This window comes from Hibiscus syriacus, unplaced genomic scaffold, assembly GCF_006381635.1.
Source record: "Hibiscus syriacus cultivar Baekdansim isolate YM2019G1 unplaced genomic scaffold, ASM638163v2 tig00111199_pilon, whole genome shotgun sequence".
Taxonomy (NCBI): Eukaryota; Viridiplantae; Streptophyta; class Magnoliopsida; order Malvales; family Malvaceae; genus Hibiscus; species Hibiscus syriacus.
The window spans coordinates 197353-220961 of NW_024063015.1; the positions used below are offsets into that span (position 1 = coordinate 197353).

At 34.4% G+C, this 23609-nt stretch overlaps 1 protein-coding gene and 1 pseudogene across 1 annotated transcript; both read right to left on the reverse strand.

Moving 5' to 3' along the window:
- Window positions 1-2454: 2454 nt before the first annotated feature.
- Window positions 2455-4617, reverse strand: LOC120155600 (zinc finger CCCH domain-containing protein 31-like). Its single transcript, XM_039167119.1, has 4 exons — window positions 4585-4617; window positions 4471-4553; window positions 4170-4230; window positions 2455-3308 (listed from the first exon to the last, which is right to left on the reverse strand). The coding sequence occupies exons 2-4, from the start codon at window positions 4541-4543 to the stop codon at window positions 2555-2557; spliced, it is 888 nt and encodes a 295-aa protein (XP_039023050.1). The 5' UTR covers window positions 4544-4553; window positions 4585-4617; the 3' UTR covers window positions 2455-2554.
- An 881-nt stretch (window positions 4618-5498) lies between these two features.
- LOC120155615 lies at window positions 5499-7268 on the reverse strand (annotated as a pseudogene).
- Between the last annotated feature and the right edge of the window lie 16341 nt (window positions 7269-23609).

Here is a 23609-nt window from a genome sequence, read left to right on the forward strand (position 1 = left end):
GAGAGTAAAGTTTAGTGATGAAATTTGTAATTTAACCTAAAGTATATAATGACTTAAGAACAATAAAGATTATTTTTCACAATTAAAAATTACTTGAAAATATTTTATAACAATTTTTCATGGCATTGCAAAATGCAAATTTTAACGATATAAATCATTTAACAATTAATGTTATATCAAAATCAAATATTGGTTTAATAGAATGTTCATAAGTTCAAGGACTAATTTAGAATGAGAGTTATTGTTTGAAGATGAAATAGGAATATTCAAAAGTTTAAGGACTAAATTTAAATCGAAGGTTCAATTAAATATATTTTTATACTTTTTGGACAAACCAAGCGATCTCAGTGGTTAAGGGACTTGTTACTTCTTGAGATTCTAAATTCGAGCATCACATGTGTGAAAGGATTTAATAAAACAACACCTTATAGACAAGGGACCAATTGTGTACTTTAGCATATTCTTTTAATAAATATTAAATAAAGGGTAAACTACATGATTGATCACTTTTGTTTAGGTTGTGTATACTCTTTTCTCACTAAATTCAAAAAATATAATATTTGGTCACATTTGTTTTTATTTAATTAAGATATGATCACTGATGATTAAATGTCACTAAACCTTTAACGAATTACTGATATGACGTAATGAATATGTAAAATTAAAAAGAATAAATTACTCAAATAATTATTAATATTTTAATAAATTTTCATTTTTTATAATTCTGAAATTCACAAAAGAAGATCATGAGAGTCTGCCGTGCAAATGATATGACAAAAAAAACCAATCATAGCATATATAACACCCTTCAATCTTTTTCTCAAAAAAAAAATATCTAAAACACTCAACGTCAAAAAAGAAAGATAAATAGCAAATCAAAATCAAGAGAGAAGGAAATATTGTCAAACCTCGTATGTGGTAGACGCAATCCAGCTTTCAGCCGGCTCGTCATTGCAGCAAAATTTTCTAGTATCTGGAAAATATTGAAGTTAAAGGTAAAGTTGAATGGGATTATAGCAATTCCTGCAGGGAACTTTTGCACCTCAAATAAGGATGGATCCCCAAACAAGGACTTAGTCAATCGCATAGGTGATTCGCCTATAACCATAGATTCAAAGGAAGCCCTTTCCATACTTAGCGCAGTGGAAGATATCTTTGAATATCCCTGCATCAGAAATAGATCCACTTAAAGGTTCGAGAGACAAGATAGCCGCCTGGTTCAAAAAATTAATCGGTATCTATAAATAGTATGAAGTACATATGTTGTAGCACAAGGGTTCGAAGTATATACTTTGCTAGTGGGAAAGTCTATCTCATCAAAAATGTCATTTTCAACCTGCAAGAAATTGTTTCTTAGCAAGGAGACTAGCTTCTCAACATTCAAGCTTGCTACTATATGATGATCTGGACAAGTAAAGATTTGTCGGTATAAACTATAAAAATTTGAACCAAATATTGTTGCAAAGAAAATCCGGCACCATTTGTGTAGCCTGTGAGAGCTTACTCCATATTTAAAGTTATATTTTTTACATCTTCGTCGGGTCCTTAAGACATTCTTTTTTGCTCCAGTTGTATTGAAAGATAGTGTTGAGGAAGTAAAGAAAATATGATTCAATCCATCGAGGTTTACTTTTGCTATAACTCTCCATGTATTGTCCAATGAGCAAATCCAATTTGGAAAGAAAATTTGATATTTTTAAGTGCGATTGGTCTGAGAAAGATATTTTAAATATATATTGGAAAACAAAAATTTATTCAAACATTAATGACCATTTGTGTAATTTACCATTTTTAATTTTATATATTTATCGTGCCACTTCAACGGTCCATTAAAGGTCTAACGATAATTAACACTCAATGACTATATTTTAATTAAATAAAAACGAATGTGACCAAATATTATGTATTTCAAATTGAATGAGAAAATGTACAAAACCTCAACAAAGGGGGTCATAACTCATATTAGTTTACCCTTAAAAGTACAAGTATATAATACCTCAAACTTGAATTTGTGCATAATACATGGGCAAAGAGAAGTATTAAGCAATAAAAACAATAAAAGATTATTAATTAAATAACTAGACATGCATCACATTAATGAGTAGACAAATCATTATTATTACCAACATTAACAGTCTTATAGATAGGTCCCTAAACTATTGAAATAGTTTTCAGAATGTATACGGCAGAATTAAGTTTCGGCAATTCATTTCGACAGCTATATAGAACCACAAACTATTATTGTAATGGAATTATCAAACATGTCTGGACCAGAATACCTCAATGTGTAACAAAATGACCTAATTATTGGTCCTACCAACCAAAAAAGGGAAACTATTAGCTCCTCTAAGCTTACAACAAAACAACATTACATTAGCGACTGAGAGAAAAGGGAAAATAGCAATCTGGCACACAAAATTTCAGACTAAAAAGAAAGTAAAACTCCACTCAAATCACTTCAACTAGATAGTATTGCACAGCTAGCATGGATCTAACTCATAAAAGACTGCATATCTCATGCTATCAACTACTTGGAATGCACACTAGTAACCCCTCACATTACCGACTTCCGCAACTCGGCTGCACCATGTGCAAAGTGACATCTTTCTCCAAAATTGCAATTTCCTTTCGCAAAATTGTCGCACAACTTGGTCTTGTAGTTGCCTCTCGGATGTCCTTGACCACCCTGCACACCAGATGTTTTGGCGGGACCCGGCACCGGTCCTAGGCTGCTGATTAATTCTCTAACCATGGAACTGGCTTCTTGTATTTGTTCAAATGATCCTTCGAGCTCGATGTTCCTAAGGCTGGGATCTGACTCATGCTCCCGAATAGAAAGTTTTGCTCCTGTTTGACGACATATCTGCTTGGAGTGCACACCACCCTTCCCAATGATGGCTCCTGCAAGGGAAGCATCCACACTAATTTTTGCAGTTGCTGAAGCACCAAATGTAGCAACAGGACCAGATGGGGGTGATGGCTCCATCCAACCACCCATACGACCACGAATAGGTTCCATGGCATGGGGATCATCATGAGACGGAACGATAGGTTTGCCAAGTTCCCATTCTCCATGTGCGAAGTGGCATTTGTCACCATACTTGCAACCTTCGGGGCTACTAAAGTTGTTGCACAAGCGAGATTTGACTGCAGAGGCAGAGCCCTGTGGTGTGGCAGCTGTTGATGCCATGTTTCTTGAAGCTGGTGGAACAGCTGGTGCAAGGTTCATCATCCGGGCCACTGCATTGTAACCTCCAGGAACGTAGTGTAGGAAATGGCAGCTCTCACCAAATTGGCAACCAGCAGTGCTACAATTGCAACAACATAGGATCAGATAAGGCTTAGAAGAGTCCATGAGAAAAGCTAAATACAAATCTACCAGTATAACATGACATAAATATGCTTCACTGGTAAATAAGATGCTGTCTCTCTGAATTGAAAACACCAGAAAACCAGGAAATTGTAATAGACCAAAAACCCAGATAAAGCCAGCACACAACAAAAATATAGCATAAAACCATAACAACAAAAAGAACCCAAGGACTCTAGTCCCCTGTTATGTTTCCTAAAAGAGTTTGCAATTAAACCATAGAATGGACGACATCGCTTTTATATCAAGGTTGATACTTAAAAGCCAAGCCAAGCTTCTTTCTCTACTAAAGCTTCATACTACATCGATTATCCATTCTCAAACAAGCACTAATGTGCCGGTCAACAATCCAACCCAGAAAATTGTAAAATAACATGAACATATCATACCTTGATTTCATCATTCTTTGATTTATAACATGAGTAACTTAGCAATGGACTCAATGCCAAAATTGAAAATTTTACCATTGAATTCAATCTTAGATACAGTTTACAAGTTGTAACAAATACTACATCTTCGATATAATTTGCCTTTTTCACCAACTAACGCGGCAATATTGCTATAAATGAAGCCAATATCTGTTATTCTTTAACTTGATTATAATCAAACAACAGTATTGTACCTGCCATAACTCAATATCCACATCCAATTAGCAAAATCGCAAAATTTTAACTATTAAAATTAACAAATTATAAAGTTAATTTTTTTACAGCATTAGAGAGGTGATAAAAACAGAAGTTAAGTGGAATTTAAATTGGAGAATATCAATATTTATTTAGATGGGTATAAGAATTTTAACCTGAAAAATTTGGTGCATGGCTTCGATTTGCTTGCTACACCAGTAGATAAAGATTCCAATTCTGTTGCACAACATTAATTAATTACGTTTACTCGGTTACAATTTCTTTTAATCCAAATTATCCCCCCCCAAAAAAAATCCAAGTTATTAACTAATTATATTAGCTTTTAATGAAATCTCGTCACTAATAATTACATGATTAATCAGTTACATTACTAACACTAATCCATGGTAGTAAATATTATCAGAAACAAAGACCATATATTTCAATTTTAGAGAGAAAAATAAAAAAGAGACAAACCGGGTTTAGATTTCTTGATGCCGCCATTGACGTTGAACCCAGCTTCACGACTTCCTCTTTTACGAGTATCCATTAGAGAACTTAAATGAAAATTTATAACCCCCAAAAAAAAACTTTAATGAAAAATCACAGATCCAGATCCAGATCCCAAAAAGAAGAAGAGATGAATGAATGTAAGAATTTGAGGCCCAAAAACAGAATAAAGAGGAATGTAAAACCCCAGAGAGAGAAGGAAAAAGAAGATAAACCCTAGCTTGGGAAGGGGGGGGGTTTTGGGGAGAAGAGTGGGAGAAGAGGTTGAAAGAGAGATATTTGGTAGGTAGGGTTGATGATGATACGCGTCCATAAATCTAAAGGGCTGGATTTTATTTTACGTCATCGAGAATCTTTCTTCTTTTGGGCTTTAATTTTTCCATTCAAGCCCATTCGTTTTCTCTTCCATATTTTGGGTGAATATAGATTTAAGTACTCCATCATAACTTGTGAGTTCAATTTAGTACAATGGATCAAAATATTTATTTATTCTCCTATATTTGTTAATTCCTTTGATATATAATGCTTGATGTATTTCATTCCATTGTTTGGTATAATAAAAAATAGTTTTTTATAACACTACTCCTTAGTAAAAATATTTTTTTATTAATCTAGGGTGTTTACAAAATAATATTTGTTCTAAAGATTTTCAATCATTTATCAATAAAAACTTGTATTTTTAGTACTCGAACCTGGACCTCTAATAATAAAAATGCTTGCTTTCAGTAGAAATGAGTTTAAATTCCATATATGAAGATTTGCTGAAATTTCTAAGTACCACATGCTGATCCCAGTGGACTAAATAGAGGGAATTTACAGATCTTTCCTTCAATATTAACTTCAATATGTGCGGTTGTTTCAAATCAGAAACGATGTAAAACGTATAAACAACAAAAGAGAAGGGAACATTATAGAAGCATCAAGCTCGACAATGATTACCCTATGAACTCAACTAAATATGCCCCCAATGTAACTCATTAGACCAAAAAATTCACCTACAAGCTATTCATAAAAATAGTGTCATGATTCCTCCATAGCTTTCATACTGGTGTTGCAGATTCTATTGTTGATTCAGATTGTAGACTTACATGTATGCGAGTAAAAACCGCTCGATGCTTCAATTTAATCCCTGTGGGGCATAAGCTCCTGTCCAACCTCAACATAATCTCTCATCAGCTGTGAAATGCGCCAAGGAACACATTCAGACAAATGCAAGTTAATGATGAAACCATTCAATTGTAAATCACAAGTACCTTCCAATCCTTGTAGTCAAATCTGAAGACAAAGTGGTTGTAAACAGCCTCTTTCGATGCGACTGCAGTAGCAGTCGGAGCATTCTTCGGCGCTAACAGAAACAGGGAGAAAACCGAAAAGAATGGTTGGAGAATAATAAACAAAAGCTTGGAAAGGGTACATAATGTAGAGATTCACAACTTACAGACTAGATGAAAGCCTTTATCATCCACCTTTATATCAACACGCCCATCTTTAACCAGAAATGATAGTGCAAATAGATTCTCCACTGTTTGTGCAAAAGAATTCCTATTCATCACTAGATGTTCAAGCCTCACTATCCTGTGTTTCCTCAGAATGTCAAACAGGGTTGACATATTGGCATCAGTATTTGTTCTCTTCTGTGCATCACTATCGTCAACCTACAACAAAACACAATCCTCCGAATTCTAATTATATAAATCATCTTGAGAATGAGATAATGCAGCTTGAACTGCATTTCTTACCTCTTTAGACTGCTCATCTTCTGCTGGTTTTGAGCCTTTTCTTCGAACATTGGCTTTCCTTTGCTTGATTTGTGTATCCATAGGCCCAATCCTGAAGGAGTAAAACTGATAAAAACATGATCGTGTAAAATTATAGAGTGAAAACTACAGTCGAATGCTATTACATGGTACGACATCCACGACTGAACCTGGAAACATTTGAGACTTCATTCCCAATCTTCTTCCAATCTATTGAGGTTCTGCCGTCTTGTCTACTGCTTTCTTTTGCAAAGTCAGTGAGCAGAGAGTTGATGAAATCGGTAACAGTAATCCCATCACCATTTGTTGCTTTGACCGAGGTAAGCAATGTGTTTGTAATGTCCAAGAGTGCCTCCGCATCAGCAATTTGCTCTCTTGGTCTCTGAACTGTATTTCAGATAAAACAAGCGAAATACATTAACTCAAAGAGATGAAAAGTTAACGTTTTTTTACATAGAATAAAAATTCCAGAACACAATACCATGTTGATGTAAGCTCTCTACTGCACTAAAAATGGAGTTGAACTTAGCAGAATCAGTGCTAGAAATATCATCTCTTTCATCTGCCAAATATACATTAAAGCAGTCACTAAATAGAGAAACTAAGTTCAGATCAAATCACTTTTTTTATTTGAGCCAAACGCTTAACCAGTGCAATGTATATACAAATTTTAGCTTTTTTAATTCTTATTGGCGGTTGCTTTCAAAAGCTTTTTCAAATAAAACGCTTACAAATACAGTAAAACAAAAAGAAAAGAACGTAATAGATTTCCCGCTTATTTTCTTTCAAACCAAACAGAAACAAGAACTCCAAAACAAAGAAAAAGAGTAAATAAAAAGAAGATACAAAGTTACCGAACATAAGATTCTTAACAGCGAGATAACGAGAGCGGAGAGATGTATAAGAACGGCCATGCTGATGATCGGGATCAATAGTTTCACTACCATTGCTATCACTATCAATTTCAACTTTTATTTTGGGAGTGGAAGGTTTTTGACTCTCTGTCATTGTCTAGGAGATCAAACGCCAAAGAAAGAACCCTAGAATTAGAGAACAGGAGGATGCTTTGATTGCGTGTCTGACAAGTTTAAAAATATGAAAACTTGAAGAATCGTACTTTGGGAGAGTTCTATATAACTAAAAAAATTACCCATTTTATTATTATTTAAATAATAAAATCGATAAAAAATTATCTAAAAAATTATTATTTATACATAATAATCAATGTTGTCATAACAATTTTTAAATAGAACAATTAAATATTATTTTTGAATAATAATTATGTCTTTAATTTAGAAAATTTGGTGATTTTGGAATTAATTTGAATAAAATTAGATTGTGAGTCGCCATCGACCTTTGGGTTAAATAGATCGAATACCAAAAAACGTCATTTAAAAATAATTTTAAGAAAAATCGTTTTTAAGATAAAAAGTTGGTCTGCGTTTACAAAGATTCGATTAAAACGGGTTCGGAAGTCGGTTACGCATGGGGAATGATTAGCACCCCACAACGCCCAAAATTGGTATTGTGTCGCTTACACTTTGTCGTAAATGGTAAAAATTATAAATTGAATATAAAGTTAAATTACGATCCATTTATCGAACATTTATTAATTTGCTTCGAATTAATCAATTACAGAAAATTCTTTAACTCGAAAGGAAATCTCGAAATTAGCAATCCTCCATCGGAAAAGCTAACTCGACTATTTCTTATCAATAAAAGAATATTCTCTCATTAATAAATATACGAATCGAATATAAACTGAAAATCAATATTTACGTAAAATAAAATACCACAAAACAAACGCATTGAATTATTTGAATAAACAAAATTTAATTGGTAAAATGAACTATATTTATTTCAAGTTCACATTTGTTAAAATGCCGTATCAGATCATACCATTTCGACCAAGTGGTACTTTCCACGCTCATTCTACGCATACGTGTTCTTGAAAATAAAATCAAATATTTCATACATAGATAAAAATATAATGAGAATAAATGTAATTGGAAATAAAAATATTTATATTAAATGGAATTAAACACATTATTTATATAATACAAATAACCATATAATATGCAAAATACATTCATACATAAATGACTAAAATAAAAATAAATAAACATTACAAACCAAAATGAAATACAAAAAATAAGTAATTAAGGGACTAAAATATGATTAATAGAAATTTGAGAGGTTGAATCACAAATAAAAACAAACCAAAACTAATGTCTAATATATTAAACAATATAAGTATTGAAAATGAAAATAAACTTTAAACAACATTGGGGACTAAAACAAATTAAAACAGAAATTCGTAAGGGCAAACAATAATTTTACCTAAAGTATTTATACTAAAACATTGGCCATAATGTAAACAAAGTAAATTTAAAATACTAATTATAAATAAAGAAAGGTAACATTCAGTGACTGAAATGAAACATTTGTAAATATTAAAACCAGAATCGAACATAAACAAAATAGTATGATATATAACATGAGGGACTTAATAATAATTAAACCAAATACCCAGCAGTGACTAAAATGATAAAGTTACAAATATTGCGACCAAATTCCAACATCCACAAAAATACACACAACACTAGATCAGTGACCACAATAAAATAATTACAAATAGAGTGGCCAAAATCAAATATTAACAATAATAACATAACATGGAACAATAGGACTAAAACGTAAGAACTGAAAATAAAGTGCTCGAAAACAAATAAAATAAGACTTCATTTAATGGCTAAAATAAAATATTTCAAAGCCAGAGGGACCTATAGTGCAATTAGACCCTTTTTACACAACACGTAGCCTCTTATCCCTTTAAACGGTGTCGTTTAGGGCAAACTATATAAGCCCAAAATGAGTTTTGCCTAGCTTTCTCCCCCTCATTTGCTTCTTTGTTTAAACGAGAGAAGAGAGAAATGAGAATGCTTCGATGGGCATGTGGTAGGACTCTGTGGGACATGACACCAAACTCTGCAATTAGGATGTCCTTGGGGGTGGTGACTGTATCCGAAAAATTGAGGGAGGGAAGACTACGATGGTTTGGGCATGTCATTAAGCGACAACCGTCGGATGCGGTCAGGAGGGTAGAGTTGATTACAGTCGAGGGTGCCAGAAGGAGAGGACGACCAAGGAGGAAGTGGTTAGAGTGCTTGAGATTAGATTTGAAGGATTTAGCCGTTACCGAGGACATGACCTCTGATAGGAAATTATGGAGACTTAAGACCAGGGTAGCCGAGTAGTTGTGGGTCACATCCATAGGGTGTAGCATCTCTGTCTTCTTTTTAATGCCTCTGTAGTATTTCCATGACTTCTACTTTTTATTTGTTTTTGTCATTGGAATTTATGAAGGATTAGAATTAGGGTAGCGGAGTAGTGTTTCTTTAGTTTAGGTTTTAACCCATTTGACTTTATTACTTCTCATAGCTTGCTATCGATGACTTCTGTGTATCATTCTCTTCATGTTTTCTCTTTCTAAATTTAACCGGGAATTACGTTATTGTCTATATGCAGAGATTTTTACACAGGGATTTATTTGCAGGGATTACCTCCCATTACAGACGCACGTATGAAAACTGCATATGATGACTGTTCAACTATGTATTTATTTATTTATACATGCATTGGATTTTTATCTTTATTTTTAATTTTTCTGACTACTGAAGGTCTTCTACAGAAGCTGTTCTCAACCTGGCGTTGGGGGCAGTCTACTACCCTACCTCCCCTTTACCCCATTTCATATTGGAATAGGGTTTTATTGTTGTTGTTGTTTAAACAAGAGAAGAGAGAGAGAGTTCAGAACTCTATCCAATGAAGAGAGAAAGGCCACGGTGGTCGGAGGCTCCCACGACAGGGTCGACGACGGCGTACGGTGGTGCACGACGGCCGGAGCTACGAAAACAACCCCAATCGAAACCTCTAAACCCCTTAAACTTTGATCTACAAACCCTTTTCCCAAAAAGTACACAGAAAACCCTAGATCTAGGATGATACCTTTCGAATAGACGAGGAAAACCAGCAGCTTTCGGAATCCCACGACTTCGATCAGAGGTAAGAAACTTCTTCCTCTATTTCTCTTTTTTTTTCTTTTTTGTTCGAATGCCCCCTTTGAACCTCGAATCTCTCTATCATTTTTTTTATTTTTTTGTTCTCTTGGTTTCTTTTTCTTTTTCCAGTGGTTTTCTCCGAATTTTGAATGCCCCATCTCCTCTTTATCTTCCTTATTTTATGTTTGTATGCTAGATCTGATTGATGGTTGTTGATGATGATTTTTGATGATATTTGACTTGCCTCGGGATAGTATTTGATTTTGTAATATTTTTTTATGGGGTTTCTTTGATTTGCTCGACTGATGTAGTGGGGAACTGGTCACTGTTCGATGGATGTGTGCAGGAGGGACTGTCGGCAGCAATAGAGAACGGCAACAGCGGTAGCAGTATGATATCCCTAGGGTTAGGGTTTCAAAAACCCTAAGGATCTGGGTCAAGTCTGGATCGAGTCCAGATCCGGGCTTTGGGTTGCAGTTGACTGCTGGACTTGTAACTAGGTTGGGTCCAATATTGGGCTTCAGGTGTTGTCTTTGTGGGCTCAGGGATTATACCTGCAAAAATATGTATATTGTAAATTATAATAGTAATAATAATAATAATAATAATAATAATAATAATTAATAAAATAGAAAATACCCGAACAAAAATGGGTGTCTACAGCTGCCCCTCTTTGCACATTCTTGTGTTAACAAGAATAGGGCAAAGATGACAAGATAACACGATTTTGTCTGGTTCTCTCCCTTTTATGCTTAGAAATTGGATAATGTTGGTTATTGGGGACGACACTGCTCATACGTGATGAAGAGTTCGGGTCGTCTAAGGGTGACACGGTTCCTCCGTGATGAGGAAATCTGGTCGGGGGATGACACTGCTCATATGTGATAAAGAGTTATTGGCCATCTTTAGGAAGGGTGATAACTCGGTTCCTACGCGATGAGGACGGCTGGTTATCTATGGTTGACACGGCTCATACGTGATGAAGAGATCTGGTCGCGGGATGACACGACTCATACGTGATGAAGAGTTCTGGTCATCCTTAGGAAGGGTGATAACTCGGTTCCTACGTGATGAGGACGACTGGTTATCTAGGGGTGACAAGGCTCATACGTGATGAAGAGATTTGGTCGGGGGATGACACGGCTCATACGTTAGGGATAATGATTTCAAAAGAAACAGACTCAAAGATAATGTTTCAAAAGAAACAGACTAGAATTTTTTTTAAAAAGAAACTGTCTCAAGAGATAAAACCTTGTTTCCATAGAAACAAACTCAAAGATGATCTTGTTTTAAGAGAAAATGTCTCAAGAGACAAAATTCGTTTCAAGGGAAACGACTCAAAGATGGTTTTACTCAAAGATTTTGTATTTCAAGAGAAACTGCCTCAAGGGAGACAAAATTTGTTTGAATAGAAACGATCTCAAAGGTGGGTATTTTCAAAAGAAATTGTATTGAGAGACAAAATTTTATTTCAAAGGAAACAAACTCAGATTTTTCTCAAGAAAAACAAACTCAAAGGTAATGTGTTTCAAAAGCAACTGTCTCAAAAGAGACAAAATTCGTTTCAAGGGAAACGACTCAAAGATGACGTTTAAAGGAAACTGTCTCAAGCGAGACAAAATTTGTGTTTTAAAGGAAACATTCTCAAATATTGGTGTTTTGAGAGAAACAAACTCAAAGATGTTTTTGTTTCAAGAAAAACATACTCAAAGATTTTGTTTGTTTTGTTTCAAAGGAAACAAACTCAAAGATGGTAAATTTTGTTTCCAAAGAAATAGACTCAAAGATTTTCTTAAAAGAAACTGTCTCCAAAGAGACAAAATTTTGTTTCCAAGGAAACATACTCAATGATTTTTCAAAAGAAATTGTCTTAAGAGAGACAAAACTTTGTTTTTTCAGAAAATTGTATCTAAGTGAGACAAAATTTTGTTTCCAAAGAAACAAATTCAAAGATTCTTTCAAAAGAAACTTTCTCAAAAGAGACAAAATTTTGTTATTAAAGAAACATACTCAAAGATTTTTATTTTGTTTTAAGTGAAACAGACTCAAAGATTTTTCAAGAAAATCTGTCTCAAGAGAGACAGTTTTGTTTCAAAAGAAATAGACTCAAAAATCCTTTGTTTCAAAAGAAACAACTCAGATGATGTTTGTTTCCAGTGAAACAAATTCATAATTTGGAAAATTGTCTCAAGTGAGACAACATTTGTTTTTAGAGAAACAATCTCAAACGAGACAAAAATTGTTTTTAGAGAAATTGTCTCAAGCGAGACAACGTTTATTTTTTAGAAAACAATCTCAAGTGAGATCAACTTTGTTTAATGTGAAAACAAATTCGAAATTTGTATTCTCAAAGGAAAAATGTCTCAAACGAGACGAAATTTGTTTTGAAAAAAAACAATCTCAAGTGAGATTAATTTTTGTTTCTAGTGAATCAAATTCAAAATTTGTATATCAAAGGAAAAAAATGTCTCGAGCAAGACGAAGTTTGTTTTAAGAGAAAGTGACCTCAAATGAGATCAACTTTGTTTAATGTGAAACAAATTCAAATTTTGTATCTCAAAGGAAAAATGTCTCAAGTGAGACGAAATTTGTTTTGAAAGAAATTGTCTCAAGCGAGACAAAAATTTGTTTTTTAAAATTCTCAAAATTTATGGAAAAAATGTCTTAAGCGAGACAAAATTTTGTTTCAAGAAAAAAACACCCTCAAAGGTGATAAAAAGTCTGTTTGTTCCTGCATGTTGAGGAAATGTCTTGATTATTGACTTCAGGAAGTCAAATCATTGTTTCTTCAAGTTAGAGATATCTGGTAATTTCTGAGCTTTGATTTCCTGAGAGATCAAAATGATGCATTTTTTACTGACTATCTTGGATGTTATGATGGATGTCAAGATGGAATTTATTTGATTTGTCCTCAAGTGAGGCGAAAAACGTTTTTAATACACATGATGATAAATGTTTGATGCAAATTTTATGTATCATGTATGTATGTGTATATATGTATGTATGTATGTATGTATGTATGTATGTATGTATGTATGTATGTATGTATGTATGTATGTATGTATGTATGTATGTATGTATGTATGTATGTATGTATGTATGTATGTATGTATGTATGTATGTATGTATGTATGTATGTATGTATGTATGTATGTATGTATGCATGCATGCATGCATGTATGTATGTATGTATGTATGTATGTATGTATGTATGTATGTATGCATGCATGTATGTATGTATGTATGTATGTATGTATGTATGTATGTATGTATGTATGTATGTATGTATGTATGTATGTATGTATGTATGTATGTATGTATGTATGTATGTATGTATGTATGTATGTATGTATGTATGTATGTATGTATGTATATATGTATGTATGTATGTATGTATGTATGTATGTATGTATGTATGTATGTATGTATGTATGTATGTATGTATGTATGTATGTATGTATGTATGTATATATGTATGTATGTATGTATGTATGTATGTATGTATGTATGTATGTATGTATGTATGTATGCTTTTCTCAATCTGGAAGGAGAATGGTTGCGAGAGCAGTCTTCACTCTATCTTTGATTTATTTTGTCTTCATTTCCACCAGTGTGTACTCTTGCAAAACTCAACATGAGACAATTTGTTTCCTTGTCCCAACAAATTTTGTCCCAAGAATTGGCTTCTCTTGCCCCACTTCGATCTTGAGCTTCGGAGAGATATTCATTGAATTCCAAGATATGCCTCCAGAGAGATTATCTTGTTTGAAAATGTTTTTTAGGAGCCTGAAAACATCAATTAGAAGAGTTTTGAAAAATGTTTAATCAAAGATTTGAAAATATTGTCCCTTTCAAGGTTTCACAATTGACAAATCATAGAACAAGAGTTCATTGGATATCAAAGAATTAATTACACTGTTAATCCTTCAATAAATTACAGCTATTTGACAAGTGTCAAGATCAATGCTATCTTTGAGAAATGGTTAAGTAAGGATAAAAAATCTCAAGTGGTTATTTTTTGTCAAAGGTATGTTATTCTCATTTATTTGTTGTTCACTGATCTGATGGAGTAGCTTCTATACTCATTTATTGGAAGTGTTCTCCGACTCCCAGCTCTCATGATCTTATTCAGATTGTGCGATTCCTTGTCAAGGGATTTGTGCGATCGTCTCCTATGCAATAGTCTTCATATTCGAGCCGCCTTTTCAGGTTTTCAACTCGAATCCTCATTTGGTTTTAATACGTTATTCAGAATTTAAGTCTTGAACCCCTTTTGTTATTTTTCCTCTATCATACATTACAGATTATAGAAAATCTTTTTTTGTAAACAAAAGATTAATCCTGATGGGCCGGATGAAATCTGAAGATAGTCTCTTTTGTTTAGAAATCCATGTATGATTCGAAGAGAGACTTTTAAGGCACATAATGTAGGCCATGGTTCACGGTTATGAAATAAATGGATAAATAGGCCCAAACAAGTGTTTAAGGGTAATTGAACCAATGATCAATTCATTCTGATGCCTTCAATCTTGTCTTGTTTAACTTGAATCTGCTCATACATGTATTTCTCTTGATGTTCTATGATCTTCGAGTGGAGTGATTCTGAAATAATTGTGCTTGATCAATCTCACATTTTGAAGCTCGATGCGTCATTTGAGTCGAGAGGCTCTTTGTCTGTGCTATTTTTCCACTTTTTGTTCTTTGATTTTTCCTTTTTTTTCTTTTCTTTTCTTTTTTTCTTTTCTTTGCTGTTTGTTTTTCTTTGTTTATTTTCTCTTTGCTCTTTGACTTTTTCTTTGCTCATTTTCTCTTTGTTTTTTTTCGTTCTCTTCACTTTGATATGATCTTTGCACTCTGTATTTGGTTCACCTTTAGGTATCTCATCTGAATCAATGTCTTCACTCATGCGAGCATATTTCCTCCAACTTGCCCCCCAGTGTGGAGGGTGATCCTTGGTTAGGGTTGAATCAGAGGAAAACATAATTTAGGCTCAAATGGGAACACAAAGGATATATAATTTCTCCTGTTGTGAAGGGATAAAGAAAGAAAACCGTTCATCATCTCATACACAGAAGTCCTTGCAGAAGAGGTATCCCCAAGGGGATAGACTTTCAGGATTAATTGTTATTCACATGAAAAAATGTAATCAATTCATGATAAAATTATTTTGAGTGAATTTCCTTATTCTGCTTCTTGCTCTCAGCATGTCTCAATTGCTCAGGCTCGTCTTCAGAAAAATGATGCGAGATGCCCCGTGTTGTCTTCTTGTAGGAAGCTTCATGTTCAAGTGAACAATCTTGTACTCAATGTATGTAGGTCTTATTGGTAGAAAAATGTTGGTTTGACATCTAGGAAGACGATGGTGTGAATTTATTAGCTCAATGAAAGATAAGGGTATGACTTTTTGTGTCTTGAAAAAAAAGATAAAGCCAATGTTTAAAAGTCTCAAAGAAAATGAATGTCAAAATTTGGTTCTTTGGTAGTGGCCATGAAAAGAATCGAGAGATTTTATTTTGGGGTTTTTAGTCAGGATGAAAAAGGTCTAATCTTGTCATATGTCAAAAATCTATAATTATTGAAAAATTAAGAGAATCCGTAATTCATTTGATATACAAAGAACTAACGATTAAAATATTCAACCTTAGAATGTAGCATAAATTCAATCATTAAGATTAAAAATATTTAAACAAATATTAAAGAACAAAAAAATGAGTTCAAACAAAACAATCTCTTTGGATGCAAATGGTAGATGCAATGTCCTCATATTTCTTCAATTGCCCATGCCCTTGAATCCCTCAGGTTCTGTATCTTGCGCTTCAGTGCCTTACAGTTCTCAACGGAATGTCTGGAGCTTTCTATGTGGTAACTGTACACGAGATCAACATCGTAGTTCTCAGAATATGGGGAAATCTTTCGTCATATCATCTTGGAAGGCTCAACCCTACAACTAGCTGAACAAACTCCCACTGTTCTGATTTCATCTTCTTGCTTCTATGCGATGTCACGTGGTTAGGACCACTTCATCGAATCCTCTATTGTTTTTATGAATAATGTATGCAAAAATGCTTGAATGAATGAAATGAAAATACATAATGCAAATGCAGATGTAAAAATATTGATCCCAACGATGGATATCGTAGAACAATTTTCACCAGAGATAAAAGCTTTCACATTACAAGACAGTCCACTTCACAGACATGCCTTTGCTTAGATGTTGAATCTGAAATGGGTCGCTGCTTCATCTTGGATCTTCTTCCTTGAAAATGATGCACTTCAAGTGATGTAAGGCGAATCTACACGCTTTGATGGAAGAGAGTAGATAGCCTTATTGTGTCCCGATCTAGGATTGACAAGTACCGATGTCCTTGAATTATAAGCTTGGGCTGCAAATAAGATAAGAAATAAATATGTTTAGTAATGAAAGGATAAATGGAATAATAAGATAAGAAATGAATTTAAAGAATGGTATAGAGATGGCTGCGGAATTGATGGTCTTATTGGTTGATGTTGATGGTGCAATGGAGATGGTGATGTTGTATCTCAAGCACGCCAAAGAGGAAACAATGCTAAGAAGCACAATCCCGTTCTTCACAAACTTACTTGAGGGGTGGTGATAGTGTCTTCAACCCACTAGATATCAATCTAGGAATTTTGGAATCAAGATGGAAAGAATGGCGCCACAAGTATATGAATTATACTTGCTTAATCGATAAAGTTCACAAAGTACTTTGAAGAGAAATAACTCACAAGAGTATGTTTTATATAAGAGATGAGATGATTACAAATGATGGCAATAGCCTATTTATAGTTTTCAAAGGGTTTAGGCTGAATAGATACATGATGGTTCAGCTATGGATGAAACCCCTTTGAAAATACATGATTTTTAAATGAAAATACATGATTTTAATAAAGATACATGCTCTTGGCCGAATGGTAAGGTGTTGGTTCGGCCTAAGGATGTTTTGAATGCCTTTGGAAGTTATTTGGGCGCCAAAATGAAGAGGAAAGAGTCTTTGGCCGAATAGGAATCATCCCTTGGTGTTTTGGTGCCAATTTGATGTCACATGGAGTGCACATGCTTGAATGATGCACATGGCAGCCTACTTGAACGCACATGGGTCTTCTTGCAAGGCTTTGGTGAGGTTGCAACCATAGGATGATGTCTTGAAGTCCATGGGCAGCCTAGAGATGAACTAGCTTCAAGGTAAGCTAGGTGAGTGTCTTGGTAGCTAACTAGGTGAGTTATAGCTTGATGAACTCAATCTAGTTAGCTTTGGTCTTCTCAGCTCCTCAGCTACTCTCCCAGCTACTTCCAGCTACCTTTAGTCCACTTTTCAACAATTTGGTCCAAAGCTCTCCTCCAACTAGGTTCAACTACATGCTAGCTCCTCCAGCTAAGTTGAAGCTCCTTAAGTGATGAAATGAGCTGCCATAACGTTCATGAGCTAGTGTGCTATGCTTATCCTTTTAGCTAACCAAGCTACCATAATATGCCTTTCTTTGTGTTTCACCTATAGGAATTAACAAACAAACCAAGTAAGCAATGTGTGAGCTCATTTAATGTAAAATGCATGTTGTCGTGAGGTGTTTGAGTGATATGAGGTATGAATGATCATCTAGAAGCTAAGATAACATGTATATAAGCTAGATAAAAGGCATAGGACGTTCATGAGCTTTAAGAAAATATATATGAGCTAGAAAATAGATGCATGCATGCAAATAAGCTAAAGAAACATGGATTTAAAGTTAGTGAGCTAATATAAACATAACATGAGCTAGAATAACATGTCATGAGTTAATGAATGAATGAATACATGCTGCCATGATATGTAAATGATATGCAAACATAATAAATGAATCTGAAACATACGTAAGACATAATATAAAGCTAAGTAAAGATATGAAAACATATGTTATGCGTGAAAATCATATAATATGCAAGTGAATGATAACATATGATTATTCAAGCATAGTTTAAAATGCAAATGTATGCTCATAATAATATATATAGTATATAAATGAGTAAATATAATATAAAGTAAAGAAGAACTCCCTTAGATTGATTTTGATGGATCTTCAATGATGTGAGTATGTCATGCAAAAAGTTGGTGCTAGACAGGATCCCATCATCCTCCCCTTCTTTTGGGCGATTTGTCCTCAAATCGAAAGGTGACTTCTCCAAATTGTATGCCCATTCATAGGTTATCTTTATGAAATGATTCTTATCAAAAATCACATCCCTTGAATAAGTTCCTTGAGTGTCCATGACCTGAAAAGAGAAAGGAATCTCAGAAGTAAGAGAATGATTAATGATAAATAAGTGAAAGAAGTACTCCCTGTCTATGTTTGTTGGATGGTCAAGAGTCATGTCTTTTGAAGACATATTGTCTTTAATGATCATATCTCTTGGTACCCCAAAAGACATATTGTTTGGTTCTTCTAAAGTCATGTCCATTGAATGAAAAGTTATAGTTTTTGGAACTTGAAAAGATAATTCTCTTAAGCTTCCATGGATCATGCCTCTTGGTTCCTCCATATGACAAGTTGTGTCCTTTGAATCATCCTTCATGCTTGATGCATCAACGTTGGGTAGGATAATCCCATGTATATGAATTGATTTCTTGCAAATTAAATCAAAGTTAGAATATGAGAAATTATAAACAAAATGAATGGAAATATCAAACCAAGGTGGATGTTTAATGGGAGTTGGTTGCTTAATGATGGAGAACTCCATTGGTTATTGAAATCCCTTCAATATGTGCAGTGTATTTGGAATGTCAACGGCTGCTACTCTTGGCATTTCAAGTGACACTTCCTTTGAAATATCAAGAGACATGTTTTGTGGATCACCAAAAGTCACATCTTTTAGTCCTCCAAAAGCCATGATTCTTGATTTATCTCCTTGAAAAGATATGTCCCTTGAATGGTTCTGCAAAGCAAAATGAATGATAGGAGAAGAAAGGTTAGATAAAATTTGTTCTTCACTCTCCTCTTTTTCTCCAAATTCATTCTTCTCATTTTCAACTCCAACGTTTTCTACATCCACTCTCTTTTGCTCAACTTCAAAAAACTTTTCTTCATTTGAATCTTCCTCCAAACGTTCTCCTTCAGTTGCATTGTCTTTAAGTTATTTTTTCATTACTTCAATTCTCATTTTCAAATGAGTTTGATCTTCACTCACTCGGATAGGAGATAATGGAGTTAAAATGAATTTTCTTTCATTGTGGATGATTGAGTACCGATTTGTGAATCCATCATGGACAACCCGTTTGTCAAATTGCCATGGCCTCCCCCAAAGTAAATGACTCGTACTCATAGGCACCACATCACATAAAATCTCGTCTTTGTATCTTCCGATTGAGAATGACACAAGTACTTGTTCAGTAACCTTCAATTCTTCATTGCCATGCAACCATTGCAATTCATATGGGCTGGAATGTTTAATCGTTGTAAGCCCTAATTTGTTCACCATGTATGTGCTTGCAATGTTTGTACAACTTCCTCCGTCAATAGCTACAAGACACACTTTACCATTTACATGGCAACGAGTGTGAAATGTGTTTGTTCTTTGTTGTTCGTTCTCCATTGTTTGGAAAGATGAAAGATCATAAGACATTGTTAGTAGAAAGAAAAAAAATTAAAACCTTACCAGCACGCTCTCAAAGCCTCACAATCTTCACTCCAAAGAAAATTAAGAGATCACTCCACTCAACACTCGTGTTTACTCTCGGGAATATAATTTGGCTTTTAACAATTCCCCTTCTGATCTCACTCTCTCAATTAGCCTTTTTCCACTCAATTTCTCTTGTTAAGTCCTTTGAAGAACTTACTCAAGATTAGAACAAGTTAATTCGTTCCTTGTGTACGTCGGCTACAAATAGGTTAGGGTAGAAAGAATAGAAGAAATGGAAAGGTAGAAGAAAGGTTTTAAGGTATTAAAAGATAAAATGGTTGAAGACAAGGAAAATGAAGGTATAGAAAAGAAAGAGGTGACTTACAATCCAATAAACAACACTTACTGCAACCTTTCTCAAGAAACAATAAGGTTATCTTCTCTTAGTGTAGATGGCCTCTTTGATGTACTTTGCAATGGTAGAGCACTTTCCTTGGCTTGCTTTCTTTTTGAATTTCTTTTTCTTTTCTTCTTTTCTTTTTCTGAATTTTCTTCTTCTTTTTGTCTTTTCTTTCTTTTTGTACTCCAATTTTGATGTAGGAGTCTTTTTCTTTAGCTTTGCACGCCAAATGACATTTTTGTTATCAATCCAACTATGCTCTGATTACCGCTTGATGTAAGGCGAATCTACACGCTTTGATGGAAAAGAGTAGATAGCCTTATTGTGTCCCGATCTAGGATTGACAAGTATTGATGTCCTTGAATTATAAGCTTGGACTGCAAATAAGATAAGAAATAAATATGTTTAGTAATGGAAGGATAAATGGAATAATAAGATAAGAAATGAATTTAAAAGAATGGTATAGAGATGGTTGCAGAATTAATGGTCTTGTTGGTTGATGTTTATGGTGCAATGGAGATGGTGATGTTGTATCTCAAGCACGTCAAAGAGGAAACAATGCTAAGAAGCACAATCCCGTTCTTCATAAAATTACTTGAGGGGTGGTGATAGTGTCTTCAACCCACTAGATATCAATCTAGGAATTTTGGAATCAAGATGAAAAGAATGACGCCACAAGTATATGAATTATACTTGCTTAATCGATAAAGTTCACAAAGAACTTTGAAGAGAAATAACTCACAAAAGTATGTTTTATATAAGAGATGAGATGATTACAAATGATGACAATAGCCTATTTATAGTTTTCAAAGGGTTTAGGTCGAATAGATACATGATGGTTCGGCTATGGATGAAACCCCTTTGAAAATACATGATTTTTAAATTAAAATACATGATTTTAATGAAGATACATGCTCTTGGCCGAATGATAAGGTGTTGGTTCGGCCTAAGGATGTTTTGAATGCCTTTGGAAGTTATTTGGGCGCCAAAATGAAGAGGAAAGAGTCTTTGACCGAATAGGAAGCATCCCTTGGTGTTTTGGCGCCAATTTGATGTCACATGGAGTGCACTTGCTTGAATGATACACATGGCAGCCTACTTGAACGCACACGGGTCTTCTTGCAAGGCTTTGGTGAGGTTGCAACCATAGGATGATGTCTTGAAGTCCATGGGCAGCCTAGAGATGAACTAGCTTCAAGGTAAGCTAGGTGAGTGTCTTGGTAGCTAACTAGGTGAGTTATAGCTTGATGAACTCAATCTAGTTAGCTTTGGTCTTCTCAGCTCCTCAGTTACTCTCCCAGCTACTTCCAGCTACCTTTAGTCCACTTTTCAACAATTTGGTCCAAAGTTCTCCTCCAACTAGGTTCAGCTACATGCTAGCTCCTCCAGCTAAGTTGAAGCTCCTTAAGTGATGAAATGAGCTGCCATAACGTTCATGAGCTAGTGTGATATGCTTATCCTTTTAGCTAACCAAGCTACCATAATATGCCTTGCTTTGTGTTTCACCTATAGGAATTAACAAACAAACCAAGTAAGCAATGTGTGAGCTCATTTAATGTAAAATGCATGTTATCGTGAGGTGTTTGAGTGATATGAGCTATGAATGATCATCTAGAAGCTAAGATAACATGTATATAAGCTAGATAAAAGGCATAAGACGTTCATGAGCTTTAAGAAAACATATATGAGCTAGAAAATAGATGCATGCATGCAAATGAGCTAAAGAAACATGGATTTAAAGCTAGTGAGCTAATGTAAACATAACATGAGCTAGAATAACATATCATGAGTTAATGAATGAATGAATACATGCTGCCATGATATGTAAATGATATGCAAACATAATAAATGAATCTGAAACATACGTAAGACATAATATAAAGCTAAGTAAAAATGTGAAAACATATGTTTTGCGTGAAAATCATATAATATGCAAGTGAATGATAACATATGATTATTCAAGCATAGTTTAAAATGCAAATGTATGCTCATAATAATATATATAGTATATAAATGAGTAAATATAATATAAAGTAAGGAAGAAATCCCTTAGATTTATTTTGATGGATCTTCAATGATGTTAGTATATCATGCAAAAAGTTGGTGCTAGACAGGATCACATCATCAAGCGTTTTGTAAACTGATTCTGTTAATGCCCCGGCGATGCTGAAGTCAGTGCATCAATCTTCGATGAATAACGTTAGAACGATCATAGATAAGAATCTACTGCTGGATTAATCCTCGGATTTCAGTCTTACACGCTGCATGATCTTCGAGCTCACTGCTTCGTCTCGGATCTTTGTATTTGGAATTGATGCTCCTCAATGTTCTATAAACTAAATCATTAATGCCTCGATAGTGCTGAAGCCATTGTGTTGCTATTTGATGAATAGCGAAGACATGATTATAGATAAAACTCCAATGTTGAATTACTCATCGAATCAGTGGATTATCATTTTAGTCTCGAATGTTACACGATCCTCGAGCAATTCTCGTTATTGCACTCTGGACTCCTTTTAGCCTTCGACGCACGTCTGTGTATGTGACTGCTTGATTGAAAACTTTCACCTCTTCTTGTGCAAATTTTCTCTCGACTATTCCCTTACGGATCAACATTTTCGCACTATGTCACGATGATGCAATGTAATGCAAAGAATGATGAAAAATGACACAAGCAAAATAGATGAAAAAAACAGTTAGTAACACAAACAAAAGAGAAAAATGAGTTAGTACATGTAAAATAATTGATAAGGATAAAAATGTTATTCAGAGATGAATATAACACTTACCCCATCATGATATCTACCCAAATATGCTTATATTAGATAGCAATTCTACCCAGACATGCTTTCTACCCACAATGATTTTTTCAAGAAATTAATCTTAACAGCATGATATCTAGTTCGCATGTTGTTATTCAGCAGAATTTAAAGCAAAAAGGAAAGGTTCATAAGTGCTCCTCCTTTGTGTACACCTAATTTGGTTACCTACTGACGGACAGAGGTTCAGTATGCATATACCTAGGGTTATCGTTCTACGGTTCATTATATGAATGGTTTAGGCTCTAACAGGAAAAGGGGACTCGAATTGTCCTTAATGTCGGTGCCCCCTTGGACTGCCAGACCCTCGATCCTCACCCATTACAGGTTTCAAACGGGACGAGTTCAATTCGAGGGGATTCACTGCCTTATACCCATACGAGGAATAAATCCCTACGAAGGTATAAGGTATGTATCCCATGGGTTAATTGCTAAAACTCATATGAAAAATAAATT

What these genes read in the sequence shown, in the direction of transcription:
- LOC120155600 (XM_039167119.1), bottom strand. Translation starts at nt 4,543, where the DNA reads ATGGATACTCGTAAAAGAGGAAGTCGTGAAGCTGGGTTCAACGTCAAT. An exon ending in CATCAAGAAATCTAAACCCG is followed by an intron (nt 4,231 to 4,470) that starts GTTTGTCTCTTT and finishes GTTGTGCAACAG; the next exon opens with AATTGGAATCTTTATCTACT. An exon ending in CCATGCACCAAATTTTTCAG is followed by an intron (nt 3,309 to 4,169) that starts GTTAAAATTCTT and finishes TTGCAATTGTAG; the next exon opens with CACTGCTGGTTGCCAATTTG.